General features: G+C 47.5%; 6 protein-coding genes across 6 annotated transcripts; 2 read left to right on the top strand and 4 right to left on the bottom strand.

The window, feature by feature from the left end:
• Nucleotides 1–1,257: 1,257 nt before the first annotated feature.
• On the top strand, nucleotides 1,258–3,818 carry GGS25DRAFT_483058 (uncharacterized protein). Its single transcript, XM_049260324.1, has one exon. The coding sequence runs from the start codon at nucleotides 1,837–1,839 to the stop codon at nucleotides 3,139–3,141; it is 1,305 nt and encodes a 434-aa protein (XP_049119293.1). The 5' UTR covers nucleotides 1,258–1,836; the 3' UTR covers nucleotides 3,142–3,818.
• A 178-nt stretch (nucleotides 3,819–3,996) lies between these two features.
• On the top strand, nucleotides 3,997–8,571 carry GGS25DRAFT_483057 (uncharacterized protein). Its single transcript, XM_049260323.1, has 6 exons — nucleotides 3,997–4,678; nucleotides 4,748–5,269; nucleotides 5,323–5,662; nucleotides 5,722–6,764; nucleotides 6,815–7,003; nucleotides 7,066–8,571. The coding sequence occupies exons 1-6, from the start codon at nucleotides 4,382–4,384 to the stop codon at nucleotides 8,353–8,355; spliced, it is 3,681 nt and encodes a 1,226-aa protein (XP_049119292.1). The 5' UTR covers nucleotides 3,997–4,381; the 3' UTR covers nucleotides 8,356–8,571.
• Nucleotides 8,572–9,017: 446 nt separating this feature from the next.
• On the bottom strand, nucleotides 9,018–10,437 carry GGS25DRAFT_483054 (CI-B8 domain-containing protein). The gene is made up of 3 exons (XM_049260322.1): nucleotides 10,272–10,437; nucleotides 10,035–10,141; nucleotides 9,018–9,961 (listed from the first exon to the last, which is right to left on the bottom strand). The coding sequence occupies exons 1-3, from the start codon at nucleotides 10,308–10,310 to the stop codon at nucleotides 9,466–9,468; spliced, it is 642 nt and encodes a 213-aa protein (XP_049119291.1). The 5' UTR covers nucleotides 10,311–10,437; the 3' UTR covers nucleotides 9,018–9,465.
• On the bottom strand, nucleotides 10,438–11,381 carry GGS25DRAFT_483053 (DASH complex subunit Dad1-domain-containing protein). Its single transcript, XM_049260321.1, has 2 exons — nucleotides 11,071–11,381; nucleotides 10,438–10,992 (listed from the first exon to the last, which is right to left on the bottom strand). The coding sequence occupies exons 1-2, from the start codon at nucleotides 11,176–11,178 to the stop codon at nucleotides 10,756–10,758; spliced, it is 345 nt and encodes a 114-aa protein (XP_049119290.1). The 5' UTR covers nucleotides 11,179–11,381; the 3' UTR covers nucleotides 10,438–10,755.
• A 559-nt stretch (nucleotides 11,382–11,940) lies between these two features.
• GGS25DRAFT_199595 (Metallo-dependent phosphatase) lies at nucleotides 11,941–13,702 on the bottom strand. The gene is made up of 4 exons (XM_049256783.1): nucleotides 13,239–13,702; nucleotides 12,720–13,170; nucleotides 12,232–12,661; nucleotides 11,941–12,180 (listed from the first exon to the last, which is right to left on the bottom strand). The coding sequence occupies exons 1-4, from the start codon at nucleotides 13,396–13,398 to the stop codon at nucleotides 11,989–11,991; spliced, it is 1,233 nt and encodes a 410-aa protein (XP_049119289.1). The 5' UTR covers nucleotides 13,399–13,702; the 3' UTR covers nucleotides 11,941–11,988.
• Nucleotides 13,703–14,442: 740 nt separating this feature from the next.
• Nucleotides 14,443–17,014, bottom strand: GGS25DRAFT_483050 (Smg-4/UPF3 family-domain-containing protein). Its single transcript, XM_049260320.1, has 2 exons — nucleotides 16,600–17,014; nucleotides 14,443–16,528 (listed from the first exon to the last, which is right to left on the bottom strand). The coding sequence occupies exons 1-2, from the start codon at nucleotides 16,836–16,838 to the stop codon at nucleotides 14,902–14,904; spliced, it is 1,866 nt and encodes a 621-aa protein (XP_049119288.1). The 5' UTR covers nucleotides 16,839–17,014; the 3' UTR covers nucleotides 14,443–14,901.
• Between the last annotated feature and the right edge of the window lie 81 nt (nucleotides 17,015–17,095).

Raw genomic sequence — 17,095 nt, 5'->3', positions numbered from 1 at the left:
TTACCTAAGTGGTTACCTAAGTGGTTACCTAAGGTACATAGCTTCATGAGCTTAAAGTTATATTTAGCACAACCTGCCACCTTCAATCGTCATGCTTTGTTTGACTTTGTTTGACTTGTTTGACTCTTCAACTTATTTGATACACCCTAATTTCCGTGTCACTTCAAGCATAACTGTCACCGTCTCATATTGACCCTTCTGTTTCGCTAAAGAGCTATTATTTATTGCTACATCTTCAACAGTTATCACTGTACACAGTAATAAGGGTTTTCCCCTCAAAATCCTAACAGTTCCAACGATTCAGCCCACCGCCAATCAACAGGCATCGGCTTAATCCTAGCTATTACTATTATGTACTCTGTCACCGCAGCATTGGCAATTTGATGTCCACAACTGAAACGGGATAAAAATAAATACAGCCTCATGCTTCGAAATGGAGAAGCAGATTTGTTTTGAATCTCTTGGCTTCTCTAAATAGGACGAGTTAAGACTCCGACTAACTAGAGCCATCACCGATTATACGACACAAACATAATTACCTACCTTTAGTAGTAGCCTAGTAGGTCCTTTACACTTGGGTAGGTACCTAGTAGTTACATAATACTAGATCCGCACAAGATCTATTACTACTTTTCCACCAGATCAAAACATTCCCTCTCATATTTAATGGTTCGTAGGAACAATGCTTACTCAGACAAGACGAGATTGACAAGAACCAACATCAAGAACAAACAAACATGGTTCCTAACTCCCTTGCAGAACGATAGAATCCTCTAAGCGCGCCTCGTACCTCGTACCTCGTAACTACTCGCCTTTCTCGGTATGCCTTGTGGCAATTTGCATAGTAGTTTAATTCGTATGCTTGATAATTATAGGTGCCTACACTTTCCGGTTATCTGGAGTATTACCATGCTATGATATTCACTATTCACCGCTCTTCGACCATAATGTCCTCAACGCTTCTACGAAGCATGTTGTGCTCCCGATGCTCCGAAATGCGGGGAAACATGATTGGTATGTCTAAAGACTCAAGAGAATCTTGATCAGTCTGCCTGTCTGTCAGTCTGGCTTACCTACGTAGGTACATATGTAGAGATAGGCGCCAGAAGAAGAGCAAAAAGCGGCAATAGCATGCGCGCAAATGTTGACCCATTAGCCGACCTCGCCATGGTGATCATTGGCTATACATAGCTAGGATCGTGGAGGTCAGCAGGGGTATGTTGGCGCTTGCGTCTTCAATCATACCTCCCTTTCTAAGTCCATGTCCCTTTTTATAGCCAACCAACGTCTTTAACTTTGGATGACTGCATCTTTCTCGTAGCCAATGTCCTACCACTGGGCCGAATTCGTTTTCTTTCCACTTCCAGTTTCATTGCTCACGCTTTTCCTGATCCTCTCATCGATGGTGTTCGGTTTGCCCCCCCACGACGTAATTCCCCTCTTCTTGCGCCTCCAGTTTTGTTGCTTCACGCTGCATATTGCATTCTATTTGCATTAGTTCCTTTTACTACTATGTACAAGCGCTCAACCGATATACCTAACCGCCCCATTCTTTTTCCTTCTGTTTCGGGTTCTTCGGGCTCTTGAAGCCAAGGCATTTATATACATAACCATTATCCCCCCGTACCAACCATCTGTCCCGCATTTTGTCTATTCTTACTGCTCTTGATATATCCCGGCCGGCTGGGTGGTTGCTTGGAAGTCCTCGCCTGCCGGCAGCATACACCAAGCGGCATATCCAACAGCCTTCTCATATATTTCCCACCTGAGGCCTTTCGTAGAACACCAACCTCTGTGAAACCAAATCTAGCAAAATTCGACATAGCCTTCGCTACTATGGCCGCTACTATGGCAGCTCCCGAGTCGTCCAAGAGACCCAAATTGTCTCTCCAAACCAAGCCCGCCCCCGGGCCTAGCGTCAGGTCATCAAGGCCTCCTATATCAAATGTGTACACAAGATCTCCCACAGCCTTCAATACTCTTTCAAACGTATATGTCACCGCTATTGAAAGGTCAACCCCAACGCGATCAACACCTAGGCCGGTGGTTAATTTCCATCAACCTCTAAAGCTCCAAACAGACACAGAATCTCTCAATACTCACCAAGCCAGAGTAGTGACACCACATACTACTACGCTACCAGATACTCCTATGTCCGCCAATCCTCTTTCACCGGCCCAGAAAACGGATATGATATTTCCAAGTACTATAACCTCAACTCCCCCCTTGTCAGCTGGGCCAGTCGAGTCATCCGAATCTAGCAGCTTCATGTTTCCCCCCACCGATACGAACAGACTCGCGTATCCACGTTCCCCTGCTCATAACAGGCGTCGCATGATTTACGCTCAGCTCGGGTTTCCCAGCAAAGCACCGTATAGCGTCGACAGATCCCTTCGCAGTATATTACGCAACTCACCTTTACCGCCAACCAGTGCCGTTGTTTCACCCAACACTCAAAGAAGGCAATCACGCCGCCTACAAGAGAAGGCGGACCGGCGAGTAGGGTATCTATCTCCGTTGACGCAGACTATTACGAATGAAAAATATACCAAGTCGCATATCGATCTTCTCGTAGACGATGCGTCTCCCTACACGACCACACCAGTTGCAGAGGATTCGGATATAATACTTGACCTTGCTATGGCATACACAGGAGACGAAACCCGGGACGGTGGAGAGACACCAGGGCCGTTCGAGGAAATGAGGCGGCGTATGACGGGGTTAGGAACAGCGTCCCCGACATTATCGCCCAAACCTGAAGGTGTTCGCAAGCGTAAGAAGAAGGAAAAGAACCGAAAGTGGGTTTGGACTATCGGCCAGGACGACGAGGAGAACGAAAGCGGCGCAATAGCTGCTCTCAAAGCCGCGGTAGGAGATCCAACCACTATCGTGGCTGCGCCTACGTCTGCGCCCGTACCAATATTGGTTTCGATGCCTACCAAGGCCGCCCTAAGGACATCACTAAGAACAGTCCGAGCCCACTCTGCGCCGGCCGAGTTACAGCCGGACACATCAACGGATCAGATGGATATCGATATGTTCGACATATCTGATGCAAGTAGCCAAGTTTCGAGCGCAGCTACTACGCCACAAAGTAGTGTTGATATGGCCATGAAGACACCAGTAATAGTACCGTCTTAAGGCGGATATACCGAAAGTATAAAAGACGGACCTTGTAGACTTCGCATCGAGGTCTAGCATTATATATTCCTTGTATATATAGGAAGCAAACCAGTGCTGGATTCATGATCCAGGTACTGGAAAGCGGCTGGATTAAACGCATTCCGCATAGGATATACATATGATTGCATGAAGCGGCCTGGCTGGGCTAGGTACATAGTAAGGGCGTTATTCGATACCATGGCATTGTATTTCACGGTCTGGACTCGTAAATGATATGATGCATGGATATACGAAGGATATGAAATAACTATATGAAATATATTATGAATTGAAGATGGAAACCTGGTTCAATATGATTAGTGTGGTGTTCTAGATGGCAAATGACGCAAGGGTCTTGATTGTGACATTGTGTCTAACCCTGGTTGTAGATCTGCCCGTGCTGCTCTCCAAAAAGACGTTGCATCAACTTGCATGTGGGCAGGGCAGCTGGGAAGTTGGGATGAAAGAAGGGACGGAAGACAAGTACCTGTGTGGTCTCAATTTTGGTTCATTGTGAACCTGATTATGAGAATATTCCTGAGAATAACATTGAAGCTGTTGTGGTTGATAGGAATCATAGGATACATCATGTATGCATTTATGTAATACAATGAATGGCCGATGGAGAGACAAGTAGCACAAGTAACACAAGTAACACAAGTAACACAAGTAACACAAGTAACACAACTAAAAGTCTAACTAAAACCCCTGCCGTTCTTTCCGTCCAATACGTACATGCCTACAGTAGGGCAGTTACTAGTTACTAGTAGTGCATGTACCAAGATAAGAACTTAGTAACTTATTAAGAAGCAAAGAAGAGCTAAAAGTAGTCCACCGACGTCATACACTTTCACAGCACACGATTCATCGATTCATCAACACAATTCCAACCGGAAGAGGAGAAACGTGTTTGACAAGATGATGCAAGTCTTGTCTAACCAAGAGCTTGCTTTAGCTCACAATACTACCATGTACTATATCCAAAGTATTCAATGTTGAATTCCCATTTCTAACATGACCTACTTCTTACATACTTCCTATAGTTCCTATATTTCCTATACTTCCTTCATAGCTCTACAGCCTACCTATTTTGGCCTTTATGTAACTGTCGCTCTTCGACAACTTTAATAGAGTACTACTTACTTCCTTTATTACAGAAGCTATTCTATGTGCTATATCTTATAGAGCCTCTTTATACCACTATAATAACCTCGTAGCTATGGCTTCTGAGCAAAACCACCACTATCCCGGTGGCGGCCATTATTCCGGCTTGAACAGGATCCCTAACATCAAGGAATTCGTCGCCGGTCTTGATAAGGACAAGAAGGATCGAGATGCTAAGATCGATGCTCAATCTAAAACGAATAGGAACAGTGATGGCACCCAGCCGCATACGAATGAGGCCAACAATGAGTATAAAGGCAACGGAAGAGTCGTGACAGACCCCGTTACGGGAAATCAGGTCACTATCGACGACGTCAATAACGATTTTATGAAGACGGTAAATGAAGGTTGTGTAAGTTGCCTCACAAATTCATTCTTTGCTGCACTCAACAAGTTCAACTAACATTTTACCAACGGCCAGATTTCTGTGCCAAATGCGAATCTGGGCAAGGAAACGACTGTGAAAACAGAGGCAACCCAGTCGGGAGAGGAATATAAAAATGCCCAGGATATAACGGCACCGCCAGATCCAGTGGCTAACGGGTCTACCTCAGATGTGCCAATTCATGGCGAGAGGACGAACATTCTCTTTCACCCGACCCCGTCCGTTAGCTATGAGCCCATGTACGCTATCATCGAACAGAGGGCAATGATCCTATGCGCCGGTCTTTTCTTATCCATCATATTCATAGGCAAATTCTTCGGAGGCAGGCTATTAGGCTTAATTCCCCTCGCTATCTGTGTTGCTTCCGGTGTTTTCTTGTGGATGAAGGATTTGGTAAGGCGAGGCCGGGATATCGAATGGTCGAGCGAACAAAAACGGGGCGAGACCGCGGTCGCTAACCTGATCCCCGAATCCGTCGAATGGATGAACACACTTCTCGGTGTCGTCTGGGGCCTCATAAACCCGGACATGTTTGCCGCAGTAGCTGACACTCTCGAGGTACGTATCTAATCCTCACCACTGAGTTCGAAAAACGATACTAATAGCAGAAGGATGTCATGCAAGCTTCGGTTCCTGGTATCATTGAGAACGTGAAAGTGGCCGATATTAACCAAGGAAATAATCCCATCCGAATCCTGAGTCTTCGGGCTCTTCCCGATAGCCACATGAAGGATGTGAAAGATGAGATGCATAAGGAGAATGAAAAGATCAAGGATCCTCAGGAACTGGCTGCCGACGAAGAGGGTGGTGATTACTATAATCTAGAAGTATCGTTTGCGTACCATGCGAAGCCTTCAACTGAGTCCATGTCAGAAAAGGCTCAGAATATGGGCATGCAGTTGGTCTTTTACCTTGGTGTTAAAGGATTGTTTGGCATCCCATTACCTATTTGTGAGTTGATTAATTGCAAATCACTACGTGTAATATGCAGCCGCTAACCATACATATAGGGGTCGAATTGGTTGGGTTGGTTGGAACTGTACGACTCAGACTCCAAATGACCCCCGAGCCGCCATTCCTCAAGGCGGTCACTTTCACTCTCATGGGCGTCCCTAAGGTCGAGGCTGGCTGCACTCCAATGATTGAGCGCGGGGTCAATATCCTGAATCTACCAGTAATTTCTAACTTTGTCAACTGGGCCATCAAGGCCGCCGCCAGCATGTACGTTGCGCCCAAGTCACTTACGCTCGACCTCGGCAAGATGCTCTCAGGAGACGATATCCAAAAAGACACCAACGCTTTGGGAATACTCTTCATTCGTATCCACAAAGCTGTGGGATTATCGAAGCAAGACTCACGAGGTTCCAAGGGCGGTGGCTCCGATCCTTATGTCACCGTCGGCTTCTCCAAGTTTGGAAAACCCATGTACTGCACCCGTGTCATTCAAGATGACCTCAACCCCGTCTGGGAGGAGACCTGTGCTTTGGCGGTTACTGCTGACCTCATCAAGGTGGATGAGCAGTTGTCGATGGAACTTTGGGATAGTGATCGTTCCAGTGCTGATGATGTAGTCGGCAAAGTCGAAATGTCCCTACAGAAGCTCATCCAGCATCCCGGAAAAATGTACCAGCAAGTCTCTAAACTTCGTGGTGTCAAGGCTGAGAGCAGCATGCCTGGCGAGCTTCATTGGGAAGTCGGCTACTTCGGGAAGACCCAATTCCGCCCTGCTTTGCGTACGGATGGTAAGGACGTCAGCTTACCTAAAGAGATTCGGGATAAGAAAGAGTTGCAAGATGATAAGGGGGCTATTCAAAACGACGAAGAAGATGCTGTCGTACATACGCCTCCCGATCCTCTCTGGCCTTCTGGTATTCTGAGTGTCGTGGTTCACCAGATCGTCAACCTTGAGCTAGCTGATGTCAAGGGCTCGGTAGGTGGAAAACGCAAGGGGGGTAGGGAGTATGAACCTGCCCGTGACGCCGGCGAGATCAAGGAGGAGTCGAGCAAGAAACTGCCAAGTGCTTACTGCACCATCTTGTTCAATGATGAATTGGTAAGTTCTTGTGGCGCTATTGTATTTTACCTTCGCTAACACAATTTCAGGTTTACAAAACTCGAACGAAAGTCGCCTCCTCGAAGCCTATATTCAATGCTGGTACTGAACGATTTGCCCGGGACTGGAGATCTTCGATTGTTACTGTCACGGTTCGTGACTCGCGTAATAGGCAGCACGATCCTATAATCGGTGTGGTTCCCTTGAAGATTTCGGACCTCATGCAGACAAGCAGCCAGGTAAGTCAAGAACAACCCCCATTATATTCTCCAGGAAATGAGACACTAACAGTGATGGTTAGGTCACACGATGGTACCCATTGGATGGCGGCATTGGCTTTGGCAGGGTTCGTATTTCTTTACTGTTCCGGCCAGTCGAACTCAAGCTACCACCGACACAACTTGGTTGGGACGTTGGCACATTCGAATTCATGTCGGATAAAATCGTTTCGACTTTCAACGGTTCGGGCAAGGGCCATGCAAAACTCCGACTAAGAACAGGAGGTAGCTCAGCGGTAGTTCACCGCGACCAATGTAACACGGAAGGCGATAATCTAGAGTGGAACATTGGTGGCGTAACCAACAACCCGCGCCCACGTCTTCCCGTTCGGTACCGGTATAGATCTCCCGTCTTCTTCGAATTCCATCTCGCGGGCAAGCGTCACGTGGAGTATTTCGCAGCCATCTGGTTACAGGAGCTCGCCGACAATGAAGAAAAGGACTTCGATATACCTGTGTGGAAGTGCAACAACGCGATGCGGCTGTCGCAGAACTTCATCACACAGAACAACTTCCATACCATCCCCGACATAAATATCGAAGAGGTAGGCCGTTTACGCTTCCGCGGCCGGTTCAAGGCTGGAACAGACCGCGACCACCTACGGTTTGTGAGCGACAACGAGTCTCGCGAGACCATCGAGACCTGGGAAGCTTGTTTTGCCGAGGGCGTCCGCCAGGAAGAAGTGAAGGGTGTCGTGCCCCCTACAGTCCAGAAACTACATGACGACTCTTTAACCCAAGCCCGTGACGTGCTTGCGGCGGCTCCCGAAGAGGAGAAGGGAAAGTGGCTCTCGAAAGACGGAACGGATTGGACCGGCGCCTTTGGCCAGGATCCCGCAAGCATGGCAACGCGCCACGACAGCAACGAGGATCACGTCGAGACCGAGTACGAAACCGACTCAGACTCAGACCTCGTCGACGGCTCCAGCAGTGCTGCCGACCCCACCTCGCCCACCTCGCCCAACTTCAAACTCAACCACGGGAACACAGACCTCGGCATCAAAGATGGTACCAACTCGGACCTAGCACCGGAATCCAGCGACAACATCGGCCGCTCCATGACGAGCGGCAGCGCGTTCACGCAAACTACCACGGACTCGAGCAAGAGCCGCAGCAGCAGGAACCCCATCAACAAGTATAGGGACTACAAGGAGCGTAGCCGCGACCTGCATCGGCAGCACCGCGGCCTGATGCAATGGCGCCCCTTGCGCAACGCGCAGTTTGCGAAGAACGAGGCCAAGTTCGCTATTAGACGGGTCACGCAGATGGGCGCGCTGAGCGGACGACAGCCGGATGTTGAGACTGAGGTGTAATTCAGCAAGGGTTGAATTGTATATTTATATTGATTTTCTTTTATCTTTGCTATGTATAAAGCCGGGAGAGGGAAAAAAGGGAGGGAAGGTGATGTCACTAATGGTGGAAATGGGGGACGAGGTGACTGGCACGATTGTACAAATCATACTGAAAAATGTAGTCTTATACCTAGCATTGAACGAGTTACGAATATGAGAATCTACTTAGACTTGCCCTTCAGTGCTCCTTGCTACTCAGAGTGGTATTGTGACGTGATTCTAGTGAACAATGCCATCCGACTGTTCAGCACCACCTATGTACTATAAAATAAAAAGGAGGCTGAATTCCGAGGCATCAACTAAGCCTCTGCCGTGTAGTTGGCATTGGACAAAAACAAAACAACAACTCATCATCACGATCATCGTCACGATAGATATGTATCTAGGTTAGGCAAGTAGACATGTGAAGAAAAGAAGTGTAGGCCAGCAAAATAAACCGTGGTCCTTTAGAGAGTCCCTTTGAAAGGGAGGACAAGGCCACGGGGAATAGGATGTGGACGAAAAGATTTATCAATCTTCCTTGACGTAAAATTGAGATATACCATGGGGATCAAGGCTTTCATATCTCAGAGTGTATGCAAGGTGTGTGTTGGTGCTGTGGTAGGATGGGGGAGGGGGAGGATGGAAGGGGAAGGGAAACATTCACTCTCGGTTTCTCTCTCTCACGTACTGTAATTTCTTTCTTTCTTGTATTTAGTTAGGCAGATATAGGTAGTTGTATCCCCACTGTTTCTGCTGCTTCATATGAGGAGCGTCGTCTGCTTCTCATGGCCGCGTTATATACTTCCGTCTTCTTCATGTACAAATAAATCCCTTTCGAGATTTTTTTTGGGTCGGCGCCGGTAGCTACCGTATGATACACGTCTTGGTACAAAATGAAGCGACCTCATATGATGAGACGAAGAGTTGTCATCGTCATCCTTTGTGGGTCATTTGTCGCCCATGTCCAGTTTTTCACGTCGTCGACATTCCTGACAACGGTCGAGTGATTTTCCCGAACTGTATACAAGTCGGGGGACCCCCGACCAGGTGGAATGGAAAGTTCGTCCAGCTTTACCTGTACCTATCACCTTACTGGTTGGCCAACTTGATAGCCTCGGCCTCTTGGCGGGCTAGAGCGAGCATGCGCTCCTCGCGACGCTTCTCGTCGATATACTTCTTCACGATGGCGCGGTCGACCGCTCCCCTCTCGGCACGGTCCTCGACCTGCCGCATCTCCATCAGCTCGTCAGGTGTGGGGCTGATTACGATGGCGCCGGTTTTGGACAGAAAATCGGCCAGGATTTGATCCGAATGTAGGCCCTTCATCTCGATCTTGACGACACGCTCATCCTCCTCGGGCTCGGGCGCCGGATGTTCGTTCATTATACTCGAATGTGGCTGTTGCGCTAATGGTAACGCACTTATTTTGGTGCTCAAGGCAGAAGGTGTGTCTGATAAGAGAGCTGTTTGTCGGAAATATATGGACATCTGAGCTGGGGCTGTCTGGTCCAGTGTCCGATTTACCAGCATCGGGACAGCTGGATTCCAATATTTTAATCGCGGGAGACATACTTTCCAGAATTTCCTGATCGATGAAACGGAATTATAATTAGTTTACAATGATCTCTTTTCCCCATTGGAAACAACCTTCTTCTTACCTGGGTCCTAGATGGCCGTCATTCCACCTCTTGGCAAAATCTAGATGTATCCGAGTAATATCAGGCGGTAATATCGCAGCTCCTGGGCCATGTCTTATTGCCAGTAACTATAATGATGCTCGCATCAGAATGGAGGTTTTTTTTTTCCAAGTCTAAGAGACTATGCGCATTACCTTCTAGAGAAATGTGTTAGCAGCTATTTCAGAAGAGAATAGATATTAAAGTAGAATGGCTTACGGCTTGTAATATGTTCATTCGTTTTCCTGGATTCACCATCTTGATAACCCTCCTGCGAGCTCAGCTTGGCTCGCGATCAAGTTTTCACTTTGACAGTGGCAGAGCGCAGAGAGAAAAAGAGAAAAAAAAATGAAAATGAGTGGTGTTCGTGATGGTCCGAGGTCCCACTTTCAATTCTAACTTGCAATTGAAATTTCGGGAAGCTTGGTTAGTTTGCGGCCCGTGAATAGTTCCGATGCATCTAGCGAAGTACAGTATATTGGCATACCGAGTCTATGCCTCTACACAGTACTAAGTGCCAGCCTACAGTGCCCTACACATATTTCACCAATGTAGTGTACAGTAACTACAGTTATAGTGCTTTTATGTGCTGTAAATGTATGCTGTGACTCGATTTACATAGTCAAAGCGGGTATCGTAATGATCCATTGCGCATTCCTATCCCCCAATCCCCTTTCTCCTATCCCGAAACACCAATCCCTTGTCAATGCTTATCCGTGCTCGCCGATGGCTCACCCGTCTCATGCTGACTATTCTGGTTTTGGTGCTGGCTCTCTCCTTCCGACGAAGCGTTCTTAACATCCTCGGCGGTATCCTTAGCCATGACCCCCTCGAACTGCGACCACAGAGCCTCGACGGATGAGAACTCGTTTCCGACAGCTACCACGGCCTCGAGCGACCGGTTCAGCTTGTTGATGTTGGCGAGGACGTGCTCAAAGCTCTGTTGTATTTGTCGTACGTTAGTTTATCAATCTTTTTTTCCCATTCTCTTCTTGCTTTCCCCGTGAGGTAAACGAACCATAGCGATCTCGCCAATCAGCGCCTCCCGTTGCTGTTCAAAATACGTCTTCCCTTGCTGCTCCCGCGTGCCCATCGCTGACACTGAGCGTTGTGGGTTTGTGGCCATGGCTTTTGTTTAATGATATAGTCGCATCCAATTAATAAGTTTTGTAGATATGGAAATAGGAGAGGGAAAAGGGAAAAGGTAGTTATGTATAGATTTTGTGACGAGTTTCAAACTTTCAATGTTCTTGGAAGTAGATATTATGCATCTATAATATGCATCTAGTAGATATGCGTAGATGGATTTAGTGGGGTTTGGGATTGGAGATTTGGAGAACGCAACCTTGTTTCTCTTCTTGGTGCATCGACGTCAGCACCCAGTTTGGTCAGTACTTTGCAACTGGTACTACCGTAATTACTAATTAGCCTACGTCCATACATATATGTACATGGAATTCCAGAGACATTAAGATGGAATGGCCACTGTACGCAACACATCAAGTATTACAAGAAAACCATTTCATCAGATAATCTCATTTCATACAACGTCTCACGAACCTCGGAATGGAAGCCGATTTCTTCAATCCCCTATCCCTTACAAAATACCTAGGCAAGTAAGCAGCTACATATGTAGTGCCTCCAAGGTCTCTACTATACAGATCAACGCATCGCCATGTTCCCGTGATATACGAGTTCTAGGTTACATTTCCTCCAAGCCTTGTCCTTCAATGTGTCTTGATGCGTCCTTAGTTCGCAACACACATTTGCCTCATAGCGTGTCTATACCAGTTCGTTCGTGTTTGTCCCTTCGTTCCGTCATGCTTTACCAAACCGAATAGAAGAAAATTCATACCCCGTAACGCCTATGTAATGGTATCAAGAACATTGAAACTTCGTGACGCAAAATTTGCAATCGCCATTTAGTGACAATGAATTATAAGAAGTAATCAGACGGTCCGCGTCGCCCCGCAGGCACGTGTCGCATATCGTCAGGAACCGCCGAGAAGATACTAAACTTCGGGTCGAGGTTCTTATCCACTGACATAATCGAAGCCACATTTCCGCAGCGGTAGCAGTAGTTCGGAGCTGACCAGACGGTAACCACAGAGTTTTGTGGGAAGTGGTACTGCTTTTCGTTAGTAGCTATAATAAGCAAATGTCGTAAGAACGAACTTACCTTGTAACCCTCGTTGACGAGCTGATGGGCACGAGCGATCAACTTCAAGCCGTTGACGTGGTTGAATTCTGTAGCCACCTTGTCTCCAAAAAGCCATCCCGCGCCTCGGGGGCTAATAGCCCACGTCTCTACCTCTTCGGGGTCGCTCCAAACAAGATCACAGAAGGCTCCCTCATGAGGAATCTCCTGCGCCCTGGCTACCACGCGAATCTGATCGATGGTGCGAATTTCTGGGCTCAGTCCTCCATGGACACAAAGTATTTCGCCATCCACGATAGCGGCTAGGACCAGGAAATCAAACACTTGGCAGCAAGACTTCCAAACCGACGCATTTCCATACTTCTGCTGACATTCTTCATAGAATCCGTATACCTGTGTAATCTGTCGAGATTCGTGATTTCCACGAACAAGAACAATTCGGTCCGGATATCTGTATCGTAAATTAGAAATGAATTTGGAACATGGAACTCTTATAATTTTCTGCTCACTTGGCCTTTAGACACATGAGTAATGTGAATGTCTCAAGACTAAAGTAGCCTCGGTCGACAAAGTCTCCCAGAAACACGAAGCGAGTATCGGCATTGGTAACTGGTGGAGAAGCATCTGAGGAGTTGCGCGGAGAAAGTCCTGACTCGTTTCCTTCCTCTTCTTCCTCTTCAACGTTGACAGAGTTCGTAGACTCATCACCAGGCAAGCTCGGTACCTCTCCAGGTGTATTCTTGGGCTTCTTTATTTTCTTCTTTAGCTTAGGGTTGGTAATCTCGGTAGGTGGTTCGATATCTGCAGACGTGATTACTGAAGTCGAGGTCGCAGGGAGTTCGGTAGCAGGTTCGCCTGGCATGCCACCGCTAACGCGGAAAAGCTCTAGAAGATCATAGAATTGGCCATGAATATCTCCACAGATAGTGACCGGAGTAACAACGGGCTGTATGTTGGATTCTAACGGCAGGAAGAGTTAAATCAAGCTTGCAACAATAGTTAAAGATCAAGAGAGCTGTAGAGCCTACCTTCCATCAAGACTTCTTTGACCATTTCGCAAAGCTCCTTCATTACTGGCTCTGGGAGATATCGGCATTGTTTTGCTTGCTCCAGCCATTCATCTAATCCAGATCCCGGAGTTAACTTGGCCGGTCCCGGCTTCGGGACGGCAACGCGGTTGGAACCCATTGCCTAGGCTGTATAGGCGAATAAAACAGAACTAATTGCCTTGACAAACAGCAAAACGGAGTATGGCGCAGTCAACCTTCAGCGGGGTGATCGGCGGGGAATCGAGAATTCAATGTCTGTGTCTGCGAACGTCTGCGAACGAGGAATTGCCGACAACAATCGTGCAAAGAAATAGATTGCGAAACCGATAGCAGATGAGTTTCGTGATCTAGACCCTTTGACGTAGTCTTGGAGTTGGTAGTTGGTAATTTTGGTAATTTGGAATGTACCTAGTCTTGAACCTATGTAGGTAAGCTTCAATGTTGTATGGAACCTAGGTCTTGGAAAGGATTAATTCGGCAGAAGGTCGGCTAGTTGCCAAGTAGAATCTAGAATCGCACTGTTTGACGAATAGCCTAGGAGCTGCATGAACGTAATCTGTTCCAGGGAATGGGAATGGGACCAAGTCTTGCTGTGCTGTGCGTTGTGGGAATCTATGATTTGGGTGGCCTTCAAGTTGTTTAGGTAACAGGTTAATAGCTCGACTAGTGGTATTTCCTCTGTCGCGTACTTGAATTGGTTGGTTAACAGAGAACCTGATTGTAGCCAATATTCAAATGTGATTTTGATTCAGCGAATTCGACCACAACAGAGAAGTTGTGTCTTCGCATGAGCATGTGTGTATGTAAGAGTGAGTGCAAAAGTGATGGTGGGGAATTTACTTTGAGATAAGGTCCCTCGCAACTTGGAACTTGTCGGGCGCCAGCCTGGAACGGCGGCTACATTGACGTTGAGCGCCAACTCCGGCGAATTATCGGCTCGGTCACTTGCAATTGTTTTTTCCGGGCTGACACACCTTTAAAAGTTAGGTAAGCTACTGAAGGAAGTCACGTGTTAGCCTTTGTCTATCAACGAAGCTTCCCCTTTCTTCACCCCTATTCCCTTAACCTAGGTAAGCAATCAACAGCTAAGTAAACGATAGGTGCCAAGTCCCTAGGTTAGATGCTTCCAGCCTGTGAATATGAGTGAAATTAAACCATCAAGAACGATAAGATGAGCCAATTACTTTATCTGACTACTAAGCAGCCCAGACGCTTACTACAACTACAAAGGGCATACGGGAAGGAGTTGAGGGTTTGAATGCCACTAGATATTATATTGACCAGAATTAACCCCTGGACTAGGCCATCTTGCCATATTTCCTTAGGAGGGTAGTCCAGTAACTAACAGCATTAAATACTATGAGCAATTAACCTGCTTAGGTGCCTATCTGCCTGTGTACGTACTCCATTCCATTCCCTACCATTCATGACTGGTAGTAAATATCTCAGCATCGTACGTGTTCCAGCAACGACAAGTATCATAGCGAACCAAGTCATGGGAAATAGTATCGCGAATTTCATGCAATAGCCATCATTCATGACATTTTCAGTCGACCAGATTCGAGATCAACCGAGACATATTATCCCATTGACGTAAGAAGCCGAATCATGTGGATTCCAGAAACTTTTTCGCGTTATATCTTCAGCCGGCGCCCGTGGAAGCAGTGGAATCCGCAGCTGCAGGTGGTGCTGTAGATCCAGTGGCCTCGCCCGGTGCATTATTACTACTCGCATTGGCCCCTCCTCCTCTGCGGCCCCTTCCACGTCCACCTCGTTTTGGACGATCAGGCGTCGCTTCCGTACTCGCCTTTTCTCCCGCCGGTTGTGTTGGAGCCGGAGCAGCTGGCTTTTTGGCGTCTTTCCTTTCCAAGACTTGCACGGTGCCTTGTGCGATAGACACTGGGCTCGCCGCTACTGCCTTGACCAATCCGTCGTGATTCCCAAAGTCCACATAGGCAAAGCCCTTGCGCTTATCAATCTCGACAAAGGTAACAGAACCAAAAGTTTCCATGGCGTTTTTAAGCAGCGGTTCAGTAACACCCTGCGAAGGATTGGCATGCTTTATGAAAGCACGTGTTGCGCCTGCAGTTACTGGTGGCTGATTAGATCCTTTCTTCTGAGAAGATTTGCTCGATGATGAAACTTTAGCAGCCGATGCCTTAGGGCCAGTTGGGGCTACGGGCGCCGAGGAATTGGCAACTGATGACGATGTTGAAGCGGGGGCATTCGAAGCATCGTCTTTTCTCTTTAGTATGACAGGTGTAATCATAGGAGCAGGTTTCGTTGCGCTATTGGCATTTTCGCTTCCTTTGCCCTTGGCCGTATCGCCAGAGGCATTTTGCTTCGTCGCCTTTGCGCCTCGCGACCGACGGGAACCTTCGTTCGCTTGGGCTTTCGGAGCAGTGGGTGCTGATGGGGGCGCTGATGAACTAGGTGGATTCTGCGTGGCTGAGGCCGCGGGTGCTGGCTCCTTACTGTCTTTGCTGTCTTTCTCCTTCGTAGTAGTAGTGTCGGTCTTGGCAGCAGCCTCAGCCTTTGCAGCATCCTGGCGAGCTCTCCTATGCGCACTTCCGGGGCTGAGTCCGAGATCACGTTGCAGAATCTTCGCCGCGGCGGCGATGTTAGCTCGTCGGCTCTTAGGGGGGCCTTCTTCGGCCGTCTTGTGCGCCGTGTTCGGGGTAGTGGCGGGTTTGGTGGTCTCGGACGTCTCGTTGGCTGTCGACTTTTTCGTGAGTAATTTCACTGGTTCCTTGGCCTTCTCTTTGTCGACTTTCTCGGACTTGGATTCCTTCCCTTTCTTCTTAACATCTTCCTGAGCGCCTTTTGATTTTGTACCCTGAGATTCGTGACGAGCGTGTTTCCCACCCTTTGCATTAGTAGCCTCCTTCCCCTTGTTCGCCTTCTTCTCTTTCAGATATTCGACGAGAGGAGTCGTGGTTACTTTGCCATCTACCTTGGCAGCATCTTCCGCTTGGTCAGTTTCGGATTCTTTGGTAGTGGCGGGATCTTGGGTAAGGCTGTCGAGGAAGTTCATGAAATCAGGATCCTGGTCGATGGTACCTTGCTTGGAGTCTGTACGTCGTTTCGTGTTGGGAATCTTCTGATATATGGAGACATCCAAGTACGGAAGTCCAATCAGAGCCGGATCGTTGAAGGATTTCTTCTCGTCCTCCCAGGTTGATCGTTGGACTATATCGGCTAGAGTGGTAATATCTTCAGTTCGTAAAAGGTGGAGATAGCATCTCCCTGGATTGGAAGGGTTCGATGGGCTATAATTGTGAAGTGATTAGTCGCGTCCATTTGGATGAATTTCAACAATGTATAGTTTGACATTACTCACTCTTGAGAGATTTTGCCTTCCTGGAATCGTACCCAGTCTACCTTTCCATTTCCGCTTTTCCATTCCTCACCTAGAATTGCCCAAAATTCGGATTCGGTCAATCCTGGTGGAATTCGGCGAAGAATCAGTTTTCTTCCTCGAGATGGTTCTTTTGACTTGGTGGTTTTCGGTGTGTCGTTTGCGACAGCGATAGGAACTGGTAAGACGCCATTGGTCTTTCGTGCGGTCGCCGCACTCATCTTTGTATATTAATTTCGTTTTCGCCTCTAGGTTTTGTATTGCCTATCTATTCATTGAATTGATAGGTTATTACTTTGTGTTAATCAAATTGGTGAATACCAGGCGATAGATTCAGGTAATGTTGTTGTAGTATTATTAGTAGTAGTAGTAAAATAATAGTTGTAAAATGGAAGGTGAACAAGCAGCATTACCGAGTTCCTCAGCAGGATAAGGCTGAATTTAACCCCACTATTGACAAGGTCAGTTAGCGCATGCA

Source organism: Hypoxylon fragiforme (genome assembly GCF_022984875.1).
Source record: "Hypoxylon fragiforme strain CBS 206.31 chromosome Unknown GGS25scaffold_3, whole genome shotgun sequence".
Lineage (NCBI taxonomy): Eukaryota > Fungi > Ascomycota > Sordariomycetes > Xylariales > Hypoxylaceae > Hypoxylon > Hypoxylon fragiforme.
This window is presented reverse-complemented; position numbering and strand designations above follow the sequence as displayed.

What these genes read in the sequence shown, in the direction of transcription:
- GGS25DRAFT_483058 (XM_049260324.1), top strand. Translation starts at nt 1,837, where the DNA reads ATGGCCGCTACTATGGCAGCTCCCGAGTCGTCCAAGAGACCCAAATTG.
- GGS25DRAFT_483050 (XM_049260320.1), bottom strand. Translation starts at nt 16,838, where the DNA reads ATGAGTGCGGCGACCGCACGAAAGACCAATGGCGTCTTACCAGTTCCT. An exon ending in GAAGGCAAAATCTCTCAAGA is followed by an intron (nt 16,529 to 16,599) that starts GTGAGTAATGTC and finishes TCACAATTATAG; the next exon opens with CCCATCGAACCCTTCCAATC.
- GGS25DRAFT_483057 (XM_049260323.1), top strand. Translation starts at nt 4,382, where the DNA reads ATGGCTTCTGAGCAAAACCACCACTATCCCGGTGGCGGCCATTATTCC. An exon ending in CAGTAGCTGACACTCTCGAG is followed by an intron (nt 5,270 to 5,322) that starts GTACGTATCTAA and finishes TAATAGCAGAAG; the next exon opens with GATGTCATGCAAGCTTCGGT. An exon ending in TCTTGTTCAATGATGAATTG is followed by an intron (nt 6,765 to 6,814) that starts GTAAGTTCTTGT and finishes ACACAATTTCAG; the next exon opens with GTTTACAAAACTCGAACGAA.
- GGS25DRAFT_199595 (XM_049256783.1), bottom strand. Translation starts at nt 13,398, where the DNA reads ATGGGTTCCAACCGCGTTGCCGTCCCGAAGCCGGGACCGGCCAAGTTA. An exon ending in CAAAGAAGTCTTGATGGAAG is followed by an intron (nt 13,171 to 13,238) that starts GTAGGCTCTACA and finishes TCCTGCCGTTAG; the next exon opens with AATCCAACATACAGCCCGTT. An exon ending in CTCATGTGTCTAAAGGCCAA is followed by an intron (nt 12,662 to 12,719) that starts GTGAGCAGAAAA and finishes TTTACGATACAG; the next exon opens with ATATCCGGACCGAATTGTTC.
- GGS25DRAFT_483054 (XM_049260322.1), bottom strand. Translation starts at nt 10,310, where the DNA reads ATGGTGAATCCAGGAAAACGAATGAACATATTACAAGCC. An exon ending in GAATGAACATATTACAAGCC is followed by an intron (nt 10,142 to 10,271) that starts GTAAGCCATTCT and finishes GCATCATTATAG; the next exon opens with TTACTGGCAATAAGACATGG. An exon ending in GACGGCCATCTAGGACCCAG is followed by an intron (nt 9,962 to 10,034) that starts GTAAGAAGAAGG and finishes TTCATCGATCAG; the next exon opens with GAAATTCTGGAAAGTATGTC.
- GGS25DRAFT_483053 (XM_049260321.1), bottom strand. Translation starts at nt 11,178, where the DNA reads ATGGCCACAAACCCACAACGCTCAGTGTCAGCGATGGGCACGCGGGAG. An exon ending in TGATTGGCGAGATCGCTATG is followed by an intron (nt 10,993 to 11,070) that starts GTTCGTTTACCT and finishes CAAATACAACAG; the next exon opens with AGCTTTGAGCACGTCCTCGC.